At 42.2% G+C, this 15,420-nt stretch overlaps 1 protein-coding gene across 1 annotated transcript in view; it reads left to right on the top strand.

The window, feature by feature from the left end:
• The window catches only part of pappa2 (pappalysin 2), a 77,207-nt gene that overhangs the window by 31,017 nt on the left and 30,770 nt on the right, over window positions 1-15,420 (top strand). Inside the window, exons 11-15 of the mRNA XM_078287614.1 lie at window positions 179-497; window positions 6,432-6,560; window positions 6,670-6,755; window positions 11,963-12,159; window positions 13,701-13,814. Coding sequence (XP_078143740.1) covers window positions 179-497; window positions 6,432-6,560; window positions 6,670-6,755; window positions 11,963-12,159; window positions 13,701-13,814 — 845 coding nt within the window. The remainder of the gene's footprint in view (window positions 1-178; window positions 498-6,431; window positions 6,561-6,669; window positions 6,756-11,962; window positions 12,160-13,700; window positions 13,815-15,420) is intronic.

Raw genomic sequence — 15,420 nt, 5'->3', positions numbered from 1 at the left:
AGAGCTCTCCGTTTCAACTGACAGCTGACTCTGGAGTCAGTATTCCCTGTGGGTCCACGTACTACAGATGTATGAAACAAATTATATATAGATCCAAAATCACTGAACTTACCCTTTAACAGTCAATACTCTGTATGTACCTCATCTGTCTTTATCCCCCTGTACTTCCCTGTCTTAGACAACCCAGCCATAGCCAACGTAGAGCTGATAAAGCAGGCGGGGGGTAACATCAACCTGGGCCCCCAGCACGTCTTCTGCGACACACCCCTCACCCTGCGCCTCGACACCCACAGCGCCGCCATCTCCGCCATCAAACTCTGCACCTTCGACGAGAAGATGGAGATCGACGCCGCCATGCTGTCCTCAGGCCCCGGCAGCCCCCTGTGCTCCGGCTGCCGACCCCTGCTTTACCGGATTCAGCGGCAGCCGCCCTTCACAGACAAATCCAACCGGGAAGCGCCGCCGCCGCCGCAGACCCAGCTGACATTCACCGACAGGTAGAATCTGAGAGGAGCACCCGTGTATTCACTGCAAAACAACAAAAAATCCATCTCAACAAGACATTTAAGTCTGGGATTGAGTCTTAAAATCTATTTCCAATGCACATTCAATTGTTTCAAGAATTTAATTGAAAAAAGTGACAAAATCCAATGTATTGTTACAGAAAATTATTGAAACAGGTTGATTTGCATTGGAAACAAGCGCAATTATCTCACCCTTTTTTTTTTTAATAAAATATAAAAAATGTAAAACTTTAAATAAATTATATACCACTGTATTTTTAAGAGTCAATTCTAGATACTAGATCAATACTATTTTTGCAGTGTTCAATAACAATACATGTACACAAATTTGTCTAGGTGGCATTGGTGCAGAGACATTTTAATAACTTGCAGTACATACTGACACACATGGTGCAGGGATAACAGGACCTTACATACAGTACAAAGGGACAGTGGAAGACATATAACTCTGCATATACATATCATGTGAAAATGAACAAAGTGAAAACATGTTATTGAAAGAAGGTGGTATGAAAGATGGAGGTGAGAGAGACTTGTGACTTATACAAAGAGAAGCCCTAACCATTACCCAAAACATTAGGAACACCTGCTGTTTCCATGAATTATACTTCAGATGAATCCATTCCAACCAAAGACTACACCAGGTGATTTAATTTCACTGATTAGTTCCTCTTGTCTGGTTGAAGGTGTGCTAATCAGTGACATCACCTGGTAGTTGATTACATGCACCTGGTGTCCCAGGTCTCATTCAGCCCCTGATTACACCAGCTGAATGTAATTAACTAGCTGGTAGGATAGAAAACCAGTAGGGCTGTGGTACTGGAGGACCAGGCTTGAGAACCACTATTTTAATTGAATCAGGCTTTTATTAGGTATAATACACTGGTTCTCAAACCTGGTCCTCAGGAGCTACAGCCCTGCTGGTTTTCTACTCTAACTGATATTTAATTACATTCAGCTGCTGTAATCAGGGGCTGAATGAGACCTAGGACACCAGGTGAACATAATTAACTACCAGGTAAAATAGAAAACCAGCAGGACTCTGGCTCCTGAGGACCAGGATTGAGAACCACTGCTATAATGAATAGAGATTTGTTAATCAAGCTTTACTTAATGTAAAATTAACAGGATGAGTCATTAAGGTGTTTTTTATTAGAAAAAAACAACTGACAAATGACATTGACAGCTAATGAGCTCTGCAGTTGTCAAAATGCAGACTTGAGGGACTTTATATTCCATCAGTCACAAGGATTTGTATCAGTCAACACTTAGAGCTCTTCAGCACCACGGCTCGGATGAGTCGGTTTATACAAATTGAGCACACGTTTTATACATCATCTGCACGAGTTAAGATTTCATTGCCGCAAAATCCATCAGGAGTGAGTCACTTCAAATCCAGTGCACGAGTACTATTATTACATCAGCCTTTCTTTTCATTTGTCGAGCAGGGAAAAGCGAGGAAAAATTCCCGCAACACCTGCAAAGGCTGGGTTAGGCCTGCAGGTGTAATGGGAATTGACAGGTGCGTTGTCTCAATGTCTGAACCAGCCTAAAATATCCTGGACTCCAGCTCAGGCAAGTTCCCAGTCTGGGTCTTCTCTCAGGTGTGGATGAATATTTATAACTTGGAGGTTGTGCCAACTGCTAATGCGTGCGCACACACACACACACACACACACACACACACACACACACACACACACTGACTCTTGGGACGTAAGCGGCTCAGAGGAAAATAAGGACTCAGGATCAAAGTGTTATTTATCGCCGTCATGGAGTTCAAACTCCACAAGCTACCTTTGTGTGTGTGCGCACATGTGTGTGTGTGTGTGTGTGTGTGTGTCTACAGATCTGTTAATCCACAGTTATCCGTCACTCACAAGTGTTTGGGTCTGGTTCTGTTTGAAAAAGCTCTGAACCCAAATGTTTTCAACATGGCGCTGCCGAGCTGCGGCTACTGATCCAAATCTGTTTCAACAAGCATATACTCAATCAAAAAGCTTTGTGAAGTTCCGAGGCTAAGTTGAACCAGTTTGTATCCTGTCTTGTATTGTGGAAAAGGGTGTCCAAATGATTACCGGAATCCAAATGTAAAGCCACAAGCCAGGTTTTTTATCTCACCAAAGAGCAACCCTCCCTAAAAAATTCCCAAAATCACTCGTGTTCTTCCGATATAACTTTTCCACAAACGCTGATAAGAATTTGCCAGAATATGACAGCGGTGTCACATGATTTATAGATTGTTTGGTATCGATTTCAAATGCTGTGGCACTCCGAGTTTCTGAGAAGCTGTTGCTGTTTTTTACGGAGCAGGGTGGATGTTAGGTGGACACAGCTTCAAAAACAGTTTATTTTTCAGGGAACACGTCTCGTAAGTTACACAAGCTGTGTCTAAGTGCAAAAAGATGTAAGAACCGGTGGGAATTGAGTTATGCGGGGCCGAGGAGGGCAGAGAGGGGTTGATGCGAGGAGAGGAGAAAGAGAGGAGAGAGAGGAGAGAGCGGTTCGACGGGAGAGGGAGAGAGGGAAAGGGGGGGGGTAATGGAGGGATGAAAGAGAAGATGAAAGAGAAGGATAGAGAGAGAGAGAGAGGGGAGAGGAGGAGAAAAAATAATTGGAAAAGATATTGACGAGGATAGAGACACAAGAGAGAGAGGGGTAGAGAGGAGGAGAAAAGACGAGGTGAATCGGAGAGGAGAAGGGAGAAGGGAGAGGTGAGGAAGGGAAAGGGTAAGAAGGGACAGGAGGGGAGGAAAGCACAGGAGAGGTGAGGCAAAGCAAGCGGAGGCAGAATTTTTTTTTTTCCTTTTTTTTTTTGTTGGAATATAAACCAAATGTGAGCAGCAGAGGCCATAAACACCAACGTCTGCTTGGAGCCGGTCCTCAGCCGTTTCCTCCTGCTGAAACCTCACCACGGTTAGCACAGGGCGAATAAGAACGCTGTCAGGCGTAAGGAGGGAAGGTGAGGAGGGAAATATGGGTGCAGAGCAATTGCATGGATGTATTAAACTATGGATGAGGCATTAGTTTAATACATCAAAAGAACATCAAAATCACACTATCCAAATGGTAGGAGGCTACAATTCTTAAGGGAGAGGGTGGAGTGTGGTATTTCAGGTAGCTTGATAAACAAGGTATATTACAATTCAAGTTGTATGTTTAATTTTCAAACCAATTAAATCCTAAGTACTCTGACTGTTTGTTCCATTGGTCACCCAATATCTGACAAGAGGATTGCCACCAAAATTATCTCTGTCTCTCTGGTAGATAGTTCTGTCTGGTGCGCATGCTAACACTTTAGCATACAGTATGATAAGTAATCGTTGGCGTCTAGCTTTGTCCTAAAAGTGAGAAAATGAGAACTTGTAGCAGCTTTAAGTTCAGTTAATTTTTAATGTGTCTACACCAGGTTTATAAAATAAAATTTGACAAAAATAATGCACTTTCAGTGGCAGAAGAACTCTTTTCCCACAAGACTTTGAGCGCAACGTGTTTTGTTTACACGGGTAGCAAAGCAAGTTTTTTGCCCTGCTGAGTCGTAATGGGCTTCAATAATGATGAAGATTGAGATTTTGTTTTCAGAAGTTCAGAAGAATCAACAGGCCATAGAAAACTAACCAATTTTGGATTTCTAAAAGGTTTATCTTCAAACTTTGGATAACGCTAATCGCCTACGATTACTTAGCATACTGTATGCTAAAGCATTAGCTGGACAGAACTATCTACTGGAGACACAGAGATGATTTTGGTGCCAATCCTCTCATCATATGGGTAAGGTGACCAATGGGCCAAGCTCCCAAATATTAGACCTTTAAGCTGGCAGTATACTTGCTGTGGAAATGGAATTTGGCAGGTTCGTGTGACCACACTTTTGCCGAGAAGACAAAGGATCACTTTGGCTTCGAACACTGCAGCGTGAACCGACTTGCTAGCTGAACTAGTGGAAATCTTTGACACACCAGTCCCCAGTGTGTGCCCATTTGTAATTAGTCTAAGATATCACAAGGTTGGTTGTGTTGCCTTACCGGAAAGCATCTCTGTTTCCTTTTCCGGTTGATTGCCTCGGTTTGCATCTCCATGCTAATATTTCATGGTCAACTCCTGTCACCTTTTTAATCTTCATGCGCCACCACTGGCATGGAGAGTCATGGACCTATATTTTCCCCTAAATTTGTGTTGAAATGGGAGAAATATGAACACGAAACTTCATTGTCCACAATGTGGAAATTTGCCTTTGGCTTCACCATACAAAAGACATGACATAAAACGTTATACATACAACAATACATGCAGCAACCACCCTGTATCTGCCAACCTAAATTATCTAGTTTCATTTAGATACATTTCTAGTAAATATTCTTAATGTGTAAGGTGTTCCTCCTTGCAATATTCAGAAAATAAATTGCAATATGATTTTTGTTAGTATTGAGGCAGCCTCAGAGAGGATTGGGTTGGAAGGGAGGGGAGGAGGGGAATGTGGTAGAGGGAAGAAGACATTAGAACAAATTCAACTACACCATGGTTATCACAAAATAATGAAAGGAGAGAGAGCCGGGAGCTATGATGGAGGGAGGAGGATAAACACAAATGTAGATACAATGCAGATAAATGGAAAGAATTACAGACACAGCATGCAAAGAGAAGGAATGAGAAAGCATAGAGATAGAGAAGTTTTTGTTTTTGTTTTTTTTCTTTTTCAATTCTCCACTTCCTTCTCTGATCCATAATTAATAAAGGTAATTTGTAGGGTCTGGAGAAACCGGACACACCTCCGAGATCGAGCGGTGTGTGCTTCTCCTGGCTAACGGATACAGAGGCAGTAGATCTGTGCTGGGAAAACAAGGAGGAGACTCTTTTTATAGGCACAGCCCCCCAAAACAGATCGATAGTCCCGACACTGGAGCCAAGGTACTGTTACACAGACTTCCTGCTGTGGGGCTCTAAGGTCACTGGATGTAGACACTGCAAGGTTACAGATGTAAGCCACTGCGAGTTCCACTTTTTACATGCTGCTGCACCGTTGCTCCAACTGTTTGCAATATCCAGCAGTATCAATGCAGAATTGATTCGTTGGGGCACACTACAATGGCTTCCTCTGTATATATTATGAATTAAGCAATATGATACAAGAGGGAGCGCTATCATGCAGCACACTGGTGCCAATAACTGCAATATCTCAAGTATGTTATTGCTTTTATGCAACATTTGCAGCATTTTTACAATAGTATTAAACATTAAAGGGGCATTAAAGTTATCATTGACCTTTACCAACCTCTATTGGCGGCCAGTAGGAACTGCAACAATATTAATAGACCTTCTCTCCTCCTTCTCTCTGGCACAGCCTGACACAGTCAAGAAAGTCAAATTTTTTCTGATAGAGACGAGTAAGCTAGCTAATTGGAGCAGAGGCATGTGGGAGTGTCTTGAGTTTCCAATGGGGGTGTGCGAGGGCCAAAAAGTGAGTCTTGAGAGCCAGAAGTCTCAGCACCTGGTGAAGTAATCGTTGAGTCATCGGTATTGATCAACAACCCTATCGACCCCCCGCAGACACATTATGGTCATTTTGTGCAAAAACAAAACGTAAAAAGCGTACTTGTTTCTGCTTTAAACGAAGATACATGCAATGGGTTTTAATTTAATAATTTTATTTTGGCCCCCCGGAGACAAAAAATGAGTTCCATGTTGCATAAACAAATTATTCAATAAACATCCTTGCTTGCTTCATTCCCTTCCAGTATAAACAAGGCGGAGTGATACCATTGGACATGTACGGTACAACATTTGGTTACCTAGGCTACCACTATACTGTATCCACAGGGGTAGACACACTACCATATTCTATTCTATTCTATTCTATTCTATTCTATTCTATTCTATTCTAAGGTGCCTTGTTGTGTTGTGTTCCAGCTCTGTGAAGCAGGGGGTCCCATACCAGTACATGATCCAGGTGGAAGCAGACACACTCCTCAGCGATCTCTCCCCCCCTCTCCTCTACACCCACGGACAAGCCTACTGCGGAGACGGCCTCATACAGGGGTCTGTGCGCTATAGCAGATACAGTATATTCACATGACTGATGATGATGCTGATGATGGGGTTGGCAATGAACATGATGATGATGATGATGATGGTCCTCTCTCTGTAGGACAGAAGAGTGCGATGACAGCAACCTGCTGGACGGCGACGGCTGCTCGAAGAAATGCCACAAGGAGACGGGCTTCAACTGTAACGGTGAGTCCAGAGAAACAGGTCCATGTTAGGTTCAAACCCACAGTTTAAAGCTGAAAACACATCCAGCTGATTGCTCAACATGGGAACTCAGAGTCAGAAGTGGCCCAAGGCAATGCCGATCATTGACTGAACACTTGCTCTTGAAATTTTGATACTAGCAAAAAAATGGTGTAAAGCAGGAATCACTAGATAGACAGACTAGCTAGACATTTCCCAGTTGAGCCCGGCAGCAGCATTAACAAAAACAATCAAGCAAATCAAATTTTGTTTGCCAGACACAAGAGCTTCTGGCTTGAACCGATTTTCGGAACAATTAATGAAACATCACAAGAGCATGAGGGAAAACAGATGGACGTACGGCTAAAAATGAAGGTCTGTTTTGCGAGGTCACAAGTCTGTTTAGAAATGTTACAACATCGTGACACTCGGCTGGCAGCGGCACAACAGCAAAACACATTTCAGCGGTAAATTATACTGCGCGCTCTCAAAACATATGTCAGGCATGTTGCTTTTATAAAATAAGTTTTGGCCCTCGTAGCATTTCAAGCAATCAATACCGGCCTGGGAATATTGATAAACGAGGTCTATTGATTTTTATCAAGGCTCTTGTTGTGGTTATGCACTGCATGCTTGCAAAAATCAGCGCACAAGAACAGTTGTGATTCAAACACTGTTGCCATGTTTCGTTTTATTTAATATGCTTTATCTAAAGTAAGTAATAACTTTTTTATTATCAAAAACACATCTGCAACAGTCGGCCAGCTCTCCCCAGCGAGGTAGATCATAGCCAGCTGTAAAAGCCTTTGCTTCTGACAATAGTTGTACAATGACCCCATAGTTAAGTGGTTGGAGGCCACCTTGTAGCGCTGAACGCCAGAATCAAATCATACTAGGGGTATTTTCATTATTTCTTGTCCGTTCTTGGCAATGTTCCTTTATTTTGTCCCCAACAAGAAGCTTAGAATTCGGAAAGAACAACTGCGGTTAGGGTTGAGGCCAGGTTAGCTTTGGTAAAGTTTAGGCAAGAATCACTGATCTGGGTCTCAGGATAAACAACCAGAGACTTACGGTAAGATGAAGGAACATGAAGGAACATGAAGTAACAGTTTTAATTTGGGCCGCGGCGATTTGTTTGGCGGATGTGAAACATTCAGCTGCTGCAAAAAGACTCACCTGTCATAAAATGTCTTGAAGTCATAATCTGCTGGTTTACATTACATTACATTACGTCATTTAGCTTTTGCCCAAAGCGACTTACAATAAGTGTTACACTGTTTCATCCTGTCTCAGCCTGTATCCATATAGGAAAAGTGCCATATGCTGTAGTATTAATGCATGATGCATCCTGGATAGATGGGGCACATCTATGCTGTTCAGTTACATGTAAACCCATACAGTAACTGCCGTTGCCGTGTAAATTCTTTGTAGAATACCACAACAACGCAATGCAATCAACTTCATATGAATCTACATTTATCCCCATGGGACCAGGGCCTGGCGCTCGCTCGGTTTCCCCTGGAACCAGGTGGCGAAAAAGGCAGTAAAAAAAGTTTCACAAACATGGAACATAACATGGCAAAAGACAAACAAAGAAGCCGCAGAGAGTGCCCCCATAGTTTTTGATTCCACCGCAGGACAACAATACTTTGGTGTCTGCACCCTCGCCCAGTCGAAGGCATGCAGACAGGCCACAACAGAAGCCTCCCAACACAATGTGGAAGGGAGTCAACCCAAAACAGTCAATTGTAAGCAGAGGCTTGAAGGCTTTGCCTCCGTCAACATGTGTTTTTTGACCATGATATTAGGTCAAGCAGTTCCACAGTTCCGCAATGTGGCAGAGAGTGAACCCAGAGAGAAAGAGAGGGTTTGAAAACATGGCCCTTGTCAGCATGCATGCTTTTATTATACTCAGCGTCACTAAGGAAGGGAAGGAGTAGTTAAAACGGTTTCACAGTCATCAACTCTTTAAACAGGCATGCACATGCACGTGTACACGCACACGCACACAGCCAATATTCTATTATATTCTGACGCTTGTCCTAATAGCCTTCCACACAACGCAGGCCCGTCTGGCCTACCGCATCCATGTGTCTCCATGTGTCTCTGTTTCTCATTGAGAGGCTCGGGCCGGATGAGGGCAGGCATTATCCACAATGACATGAGAAATCAGCCCCACTGTTGTGGTGTGCGGTGTTCCTGCACTGCCTTTAAATTCATCCGCCGTGCAACGGAATGCTCGCCCAAAAGTTCCTCAGTCTGCGCTAAGTCGAGGCAATAAGGCTTTTATGATATGCAACTGTCTCTTTGGTCATTTTGCAAATATCCCGTAATATTCTAAGATATTGCTGAGGTCGATTTGAGGGAAATGTTACAGATCAAGTGGGATGAGATGTTTTTTTTAAATGGTCGGTTCCTTTTTTAGGCGTTATTTTCACCGGCAGCTTGTCGGTTGTTATTGAATGGAGGATACGGATTAAGAGTGCTTGTTGCATGGCTACAATTTCCATCAGCCAGTCAATCTGTTTTGTCAGGGGGGAAGAAAGCGGAGAGACCGATCCCTCCTTCCTCCACAAGGCGAGCCATGCCGTGACTGAAGCTATTACATCTCTTGTTTTACAATAAAAGGCATGATGACTAGCGAGGAAAACAATTTGGCAAAAACAGGTTTTTACAAATTGCAACACTTAAAAGTAATTATTCAGTTGAACTTCTTAGTCATAGACGGAATATTTGTTTGGGTTTTCTTGCCGCAATTGCCTGACCCAGTTAACTCCCACTATGCCGCATTGGCTTGCTCTTGCTTGCTTATTTGGGTTCCTGTTTTATATGATCTACTGTAGTCCTGCACTGCATTGCAAAACCTGAGCCTGATGGCCAAAGTGAAGTGTCTGGAAGCATGAATGGAGATCCATTATTAGAATTATCACACCAACTGCTTTCACCCTCATGGTCATCTTGACACAGACTAACCAAGAACAAGCTGCAGTTGCTGAGGTTACTAGAGTAGTGCTGCTTTCAGATAAGGATTTTTAATTATTTACCTGCTTGATTGAATAAAGGATGTTTTTGGCATGCACCCCCCAATAAAACAGATGGTCTTAATAGCCTAGTCAAAGTTTGTCAATCAGTCTTCCTTTGCGAAGCTTGACTCGGAATCAAAAGATTTAATCATTTTCGCAGGTGTTGTCAAAGCGGAGGCGGTGCGTTTGGCGCAGAGTTGAGTGTTGCGTTGCCAAATGAACTTGGGATGACAATATGGTGTTGAATTGTCTAGGCTTAATTTGCTTTTTATCAGAAACATGTTTCCATTGGCTAATTGAAGCCAATTTTACATCACTGACTAATCTGTCTATCTGACTTCTGCAGCTGCCAAACTTCTGAAGTCTCTGATGTTTTCCGCCCTTTTGATGAATAGTTGCTGCATTACAAGCAGCTTACACTTCCCACTCGTTTTTGTGTTGCACTGCTGCACCGCATTATTATCAACGTAACCCTTACACTATTCATTGCTCATGGCTTAGGTCTGCAACTGCATCATAGCAAGGATGTTAGAGAGCTTTCTCCCTCCAGGCGCTATTGTTAGAACAATATCAACTACAAACTTAGTGGTCCTCAAGCTTTTTAATGTCATTTCACGCTTCGGCAATGGCGCAGAAATGTTGCATGAAGCCCAGGATGATACCAGAGGACCTACTGGCCAAGGAGCAAATTCCATTAACTTTGAGGGAAGATTAAGTATGATCAGACGCTCCATTCATCAGATTTTAATTGATAATGTAATGTGTTTCTTTGCCATCAGTTCTTTACATTTTAACAAAATCTCAAGACATATTTGAGCACATCCAGAGATTGAGAACCATGCTGCTAGATCCCTTATACTTACTTATGAAACAAAATCTAGGTAAAAAAAAAAAAAAAGATGTGCTTGATTTATCTTGCCAGACCTTTAAACAGCTGGTTAAATCAATACAAATCAATTTTAACGTAGGTATGAAACATACCTGTACATACTTGTGAAGCACGGACAAACCTTCACAAAAAGCCAAACCCAATCTGTGTACCTGGGTTTGAGTGTTGCTGGAGGTGCCATGCTCTCTGCTTCCACTTATCACAAATTGTGAGAGGTGATAAGTAGTTTTCACAAGAACTGCAGCTGTTGTGCTCTTGTGAGGTATGCAGAGGACACAGATGCTTTGCCAGTAACCCATGGGCTCTGCTACACAATCCTCAGATGATTCCCAAACCTTACCATCTATGTGCTTGTAAAGGTCTTGAAATATTTGTCAGGCCTTATAAAAGCATTTAAAACTGTATTTGTGACATTCTTTGTGACATTCATCCTTATTTGCTCTCTTCTCTTCTCTTCTCTTCTCTTCTCTTCTCTTCTCTTCTCTTCTCTTCTCCTCTTCCATCACCTCACCTCTCCTCTGAAGGTGAGGCCAGTTTCTAGGTGTTTTGATGTGTTTTAACGTTCTAAGTAGGGCTTCAGTGTCATTTTACTCTTTGAACCCAGCGCAACCTCATATCAGGGCCTGTTAAAGATGCTATGTGCGAGATTTTACCAAAATGTGTTGCGGTAAATTAAACATTATTACTCTGGCGCTGCATTCTGTGGCCCCTGGGTGTCACCTGTCAATGTACCAGAAAGGAATTCTTGAGATTTAACAAAAAAATTGCAAAAATTGTACCAGAGACAATGAAAGCAAAACAAACCTCTTTGGGGCTACTAGCTGTAACGCTCATAGTTGTGTTTTTTCTTCTTTGGAATGCATTTTCACCACTGAGTTGAGGGTTTGCTGCTGTTTTCATTTGCCGACTTATTACCCATGGCCCATGTAGGTGGTTTTGAGGTTAAACTAACTAGCCCCAGGTTTCCTACCAGGTTCTCTTGTGCCTGTTAACATTCCAAGATTACTGTAATGTTCCTGTTAATGGAAGTCAAAGATTAATTGTTGTCCGTTTTACAGTCTGTTGACAGCAGAGATAGAAAAATATGCTTGAGTTGATATAGCTAACATTGCAAGTGGCCAACGAAAATACAGAATAGATCTTTTTTTCATTCATTGGTTCATTGACGATCTAATAGTACGCGGTTTGGATGGGAATCTCCCAGCAGGGGTTGAGTGTACACCCTGCCAGAGTAAGAAACCAGGCCTTACATTCTTTCATAAATCCTCCTTTTGTCATTCTCTTCTCTGTCTCCCCAGGTCAACCCAGTCAGTGTTATGTGTTTGACGGTGACGGCGTGTGCGAGGAGTTTGAGCGGGGCTCCAGTGTTCAGGACTGCGGTTACTTCACCCCGCTGGGCTACTCAGACCAGTGGGCATCGACCGCCGGGGCCTCCCACCACGACCCCAGCCGCTGCCCCGCCCAGGCTGCCACCGGGGAGCCGGCACTTGCCAAGGTATGAAGCATGAACCGCGGGGCTTTCAGCTGATGTAACACGCCCCGTGGCGGCCATATTGGAGGTCCTCATGTCTTGGGTAACAATAGCTGGTTGCATTTCTAAACGTACAACTTGGCTGTTTCAACAGATTTGAAAGATGTGGTTAATTTCTGTAAAGTTTTTGCAGCTTGTTAGCTAGCTAACCATCGTATCTGGTCATAGTATCTTGCCAGCTAACCATCACTGTTGGCACTAGCTAACGTTAGTCCTGGTTAGTAGTTGCATGTTACAGGATAGTTCCAGTCATGTTGAATGTAGTAGTAATTTAGTAGATACCCTATTTGGTTGCTTTGGTTGGAAATTTGTTTTGATATTGCTTGGAGTTGAATGAAAGCGAGGTAGGGAAATAAGTCACATGCTAACTGTAGAAAAAACAGCACAGGCTAACCCTAACCCTATAGAGCAGATGATCTGATTAGATTTTGGAATACCTTGCTGCATACATTTGCATATTGATGAGGACAAACTGATTTTCTTGAAACTACAACTCCTTAATGTTTTAAGATACGGAGTTCCAATATATGTTGATATAGAAATATTTTCTTTGTTCTCGGTGTAGCTTGGTTTGCTTTTTTATTTGCAACATTGCATGCAAGAATGCAAGCCTTATCTAATTCTATCCCCCCCCCCACTCCCTTGGCGATGGTACATTTGTTTGGCTTTACAGGCAATGCTGTCAGACTATTATTTTAAGTTGAAGGGAAGCCAGAATCCCTCAAAAAGCAAAAAATCCTATTATTTTATCTTTATTTTATGCAATGATAAATATTTATAGCAGCATTCACCAAATATTCAGCATGGGGTAAATGCAGTAATGTAGTGTAGTGTATTTTCTGCTTTTCTAAATGCATGGCTACCATCGAACTACACTAGGAAGGTCTGACAAAATCTGACACAACTTTGGAGGACATTTTGGCAGAGCTGTCTTTGACAGCAGAGCAACTTTGATCACACCGTAGCTCCCTCCACTTTTTACAATTTAAGTACAAGACGCATCAATCATTTTCTAGCTCTGACCTCTCCCACAAAATGTTAGAAAACCGCAAAAGGCTTCCAGGTCCGTAATGGCTGATATGCCAAGTTGTGTCACAATTCCAAAAGTGTGCTGGCATTAATCTGAAAAGCGGGCTTTTTTCTTACTTACAGTAGACTGTTTTTATTTTTTTATACACTCAGTGGCAACTTACATGCAGACAAGGTCAAGAGATTCAGTTACAGTTTGACTTAACATTAATTCATGATTTAAGCCACTTTGAACGTGGGTTACACGCTCCGGTTCCAGCATCTCAGAAATGGCTGACCTCCTGGAATTTTCTACATTTTCTATTAACAAAACTAATAAATGAGTGACGCTATCAAGTCAGCATGGACCGAGATCCCTATGGAACGTTTTAGACTCGAAAGACTGGCTAGGTGTACCTAATAAATTGAGTGTAGATTGCCAGCTCTTTATTTATTCTTTAATTACCATTCACTATTTCCCTTCTTCTACGCTCAAGTTCTGCAGGTCCCAGCACCTGGAGGTGAGCGAGAAGCCCCCCGCTGATGCCTGGTTCCCCTGTACAGCGCAGGCCGACCTGTATAACGACCTGGAACATTCAGTTTGGCTCAAGGTACACTGTGGCTGCACGAGGCCTCTGTCTGCACATACTGTGTTCCTGTTTTCCCTTCCGCTGAATAGCTGTGGTCGACTGCCCTGCCTTCAACTGTTTCAGTTATATTATGTTTTTTTGTGTGTTTAGGTTGTTTTGGTGGTCAAAGGCCTTTCGCACTCACCAAGAAAAATTTATTTAGGCCGCACTGGCACATTGCCTGCATGGGCGTGCACACACACAGACACACACACACACACACACACACACACACACACACACACACACACACACACACACACACACACACACATTCCTGACAATTACATTTTGTAACTGTAATGGTCTACCTGGCTATTCTATTCTATTCTTTCTATTCTATTCTTTCTATTCTACTCTATTCTATTCTGTTCTTTTTCTATTCTATTCTAGTCTAGTCTATTCTATTCTATTCTATTCTATTCTATTAAACAATTGCCAGATTCATAAAATGCATTATTTACCGTATAAATGATAAATAACTAAATCGGTTAATATAATTATTCATTCTTTCAGTCCATTGTGAATTAGAAGGCTACTCACTGTTAAATGATCTGTAGATGATTACCAAATCATGATTGACCCTTTAGTTATTCTTTCTTTTCTTTCTTCATTTTTTTTGTGCAGTTATTTGTGACTGAATAGGTATTAATAATTTACAGATCTTTGAGTAATGAGCATTTACCAATTTACTAATGGTGGAAAAACAAGTGCTAGACAAATTATGATTCACAAATAAATGCTTCCATAAGTCACGCATGGGGAGTCGTGAGTCATAAATGGTCCGCGAGTCATGAAAATATTGGCATCCCAGTAACAGAATCAATAAAAATTTGGTAATCATGCATAGATCATTTAGTCATCGTGAATACATCATTTACTAATAGTTTATTATGGACCCAGAACATGAATAGCTACATAAGAATGATTAATTATCTACTATGTTATTAATCATTTGTAAATGATTCTCAAACATCATTAGCTAATTGTTTCTTCATGATTAAAAAGCAACATTTGAAATTTATGAAATATTTATTGTAAAATTAAAATAGCTTCTGCTGCAGTTAAAATGCTCCACATTGTCCCGCTTATTTTCACCGCTCCAGACACGCTCTGGCCAACAGTGGTTCACATGGATGTCCTGGTTTGTGTAACGCACCGTCTTTTGACCTGGCTTTCCATTCCAGATCTGTGTCTGGTTCTCATATTTAGTGTTTTAGTATTATTTAATCTTTCCACTGTCATGATTCCCACGATCAACTCCGCAGGTCCAGACTAAGCGTAGGCTAGCTGTTGATTTGACTGATGACTTCACAACCTTGTCTGTCATGCTGTGGATTATTGGGTCCTTCACAGCCATGAGCTCGCCTCTTTCTTTTCCTCGCACATGCTCATTCATTTTTTTTTTTCTCTCTCTCTCTCTCTCTTCATCATTTCCACTTCTTTGCGGAATGACTCATCCTCTCCATCCCCAGCGTCTTTTATGGAGGCCGTCTTCATCGGGCCCATCTCCGCAGCCTCCCTGGAAGACTCTCCTCCTCCTCCCTAAAGGCTCTTTCAACGTTTTGAAAAGGCTTCATTATCACAG

Source organism: Centroberyx gerrardi, chromosome 13 (genome assembly GCF_048128805.1).
Source record: "Centroberyx gerrardi isolate f3 chromosome 13, fCenGer3.hap1.cur.20231027, whole genome shotgun sequence".
NCBI lineage: Eukaryota > Metazoa > Chordata > Actinopteri > Beryciformes > Berycidae > Centroberyx > Centroberyx gerrardi.
This window is presented reverse-complemented; position numbering and strand designations above follow the sequence as displayed.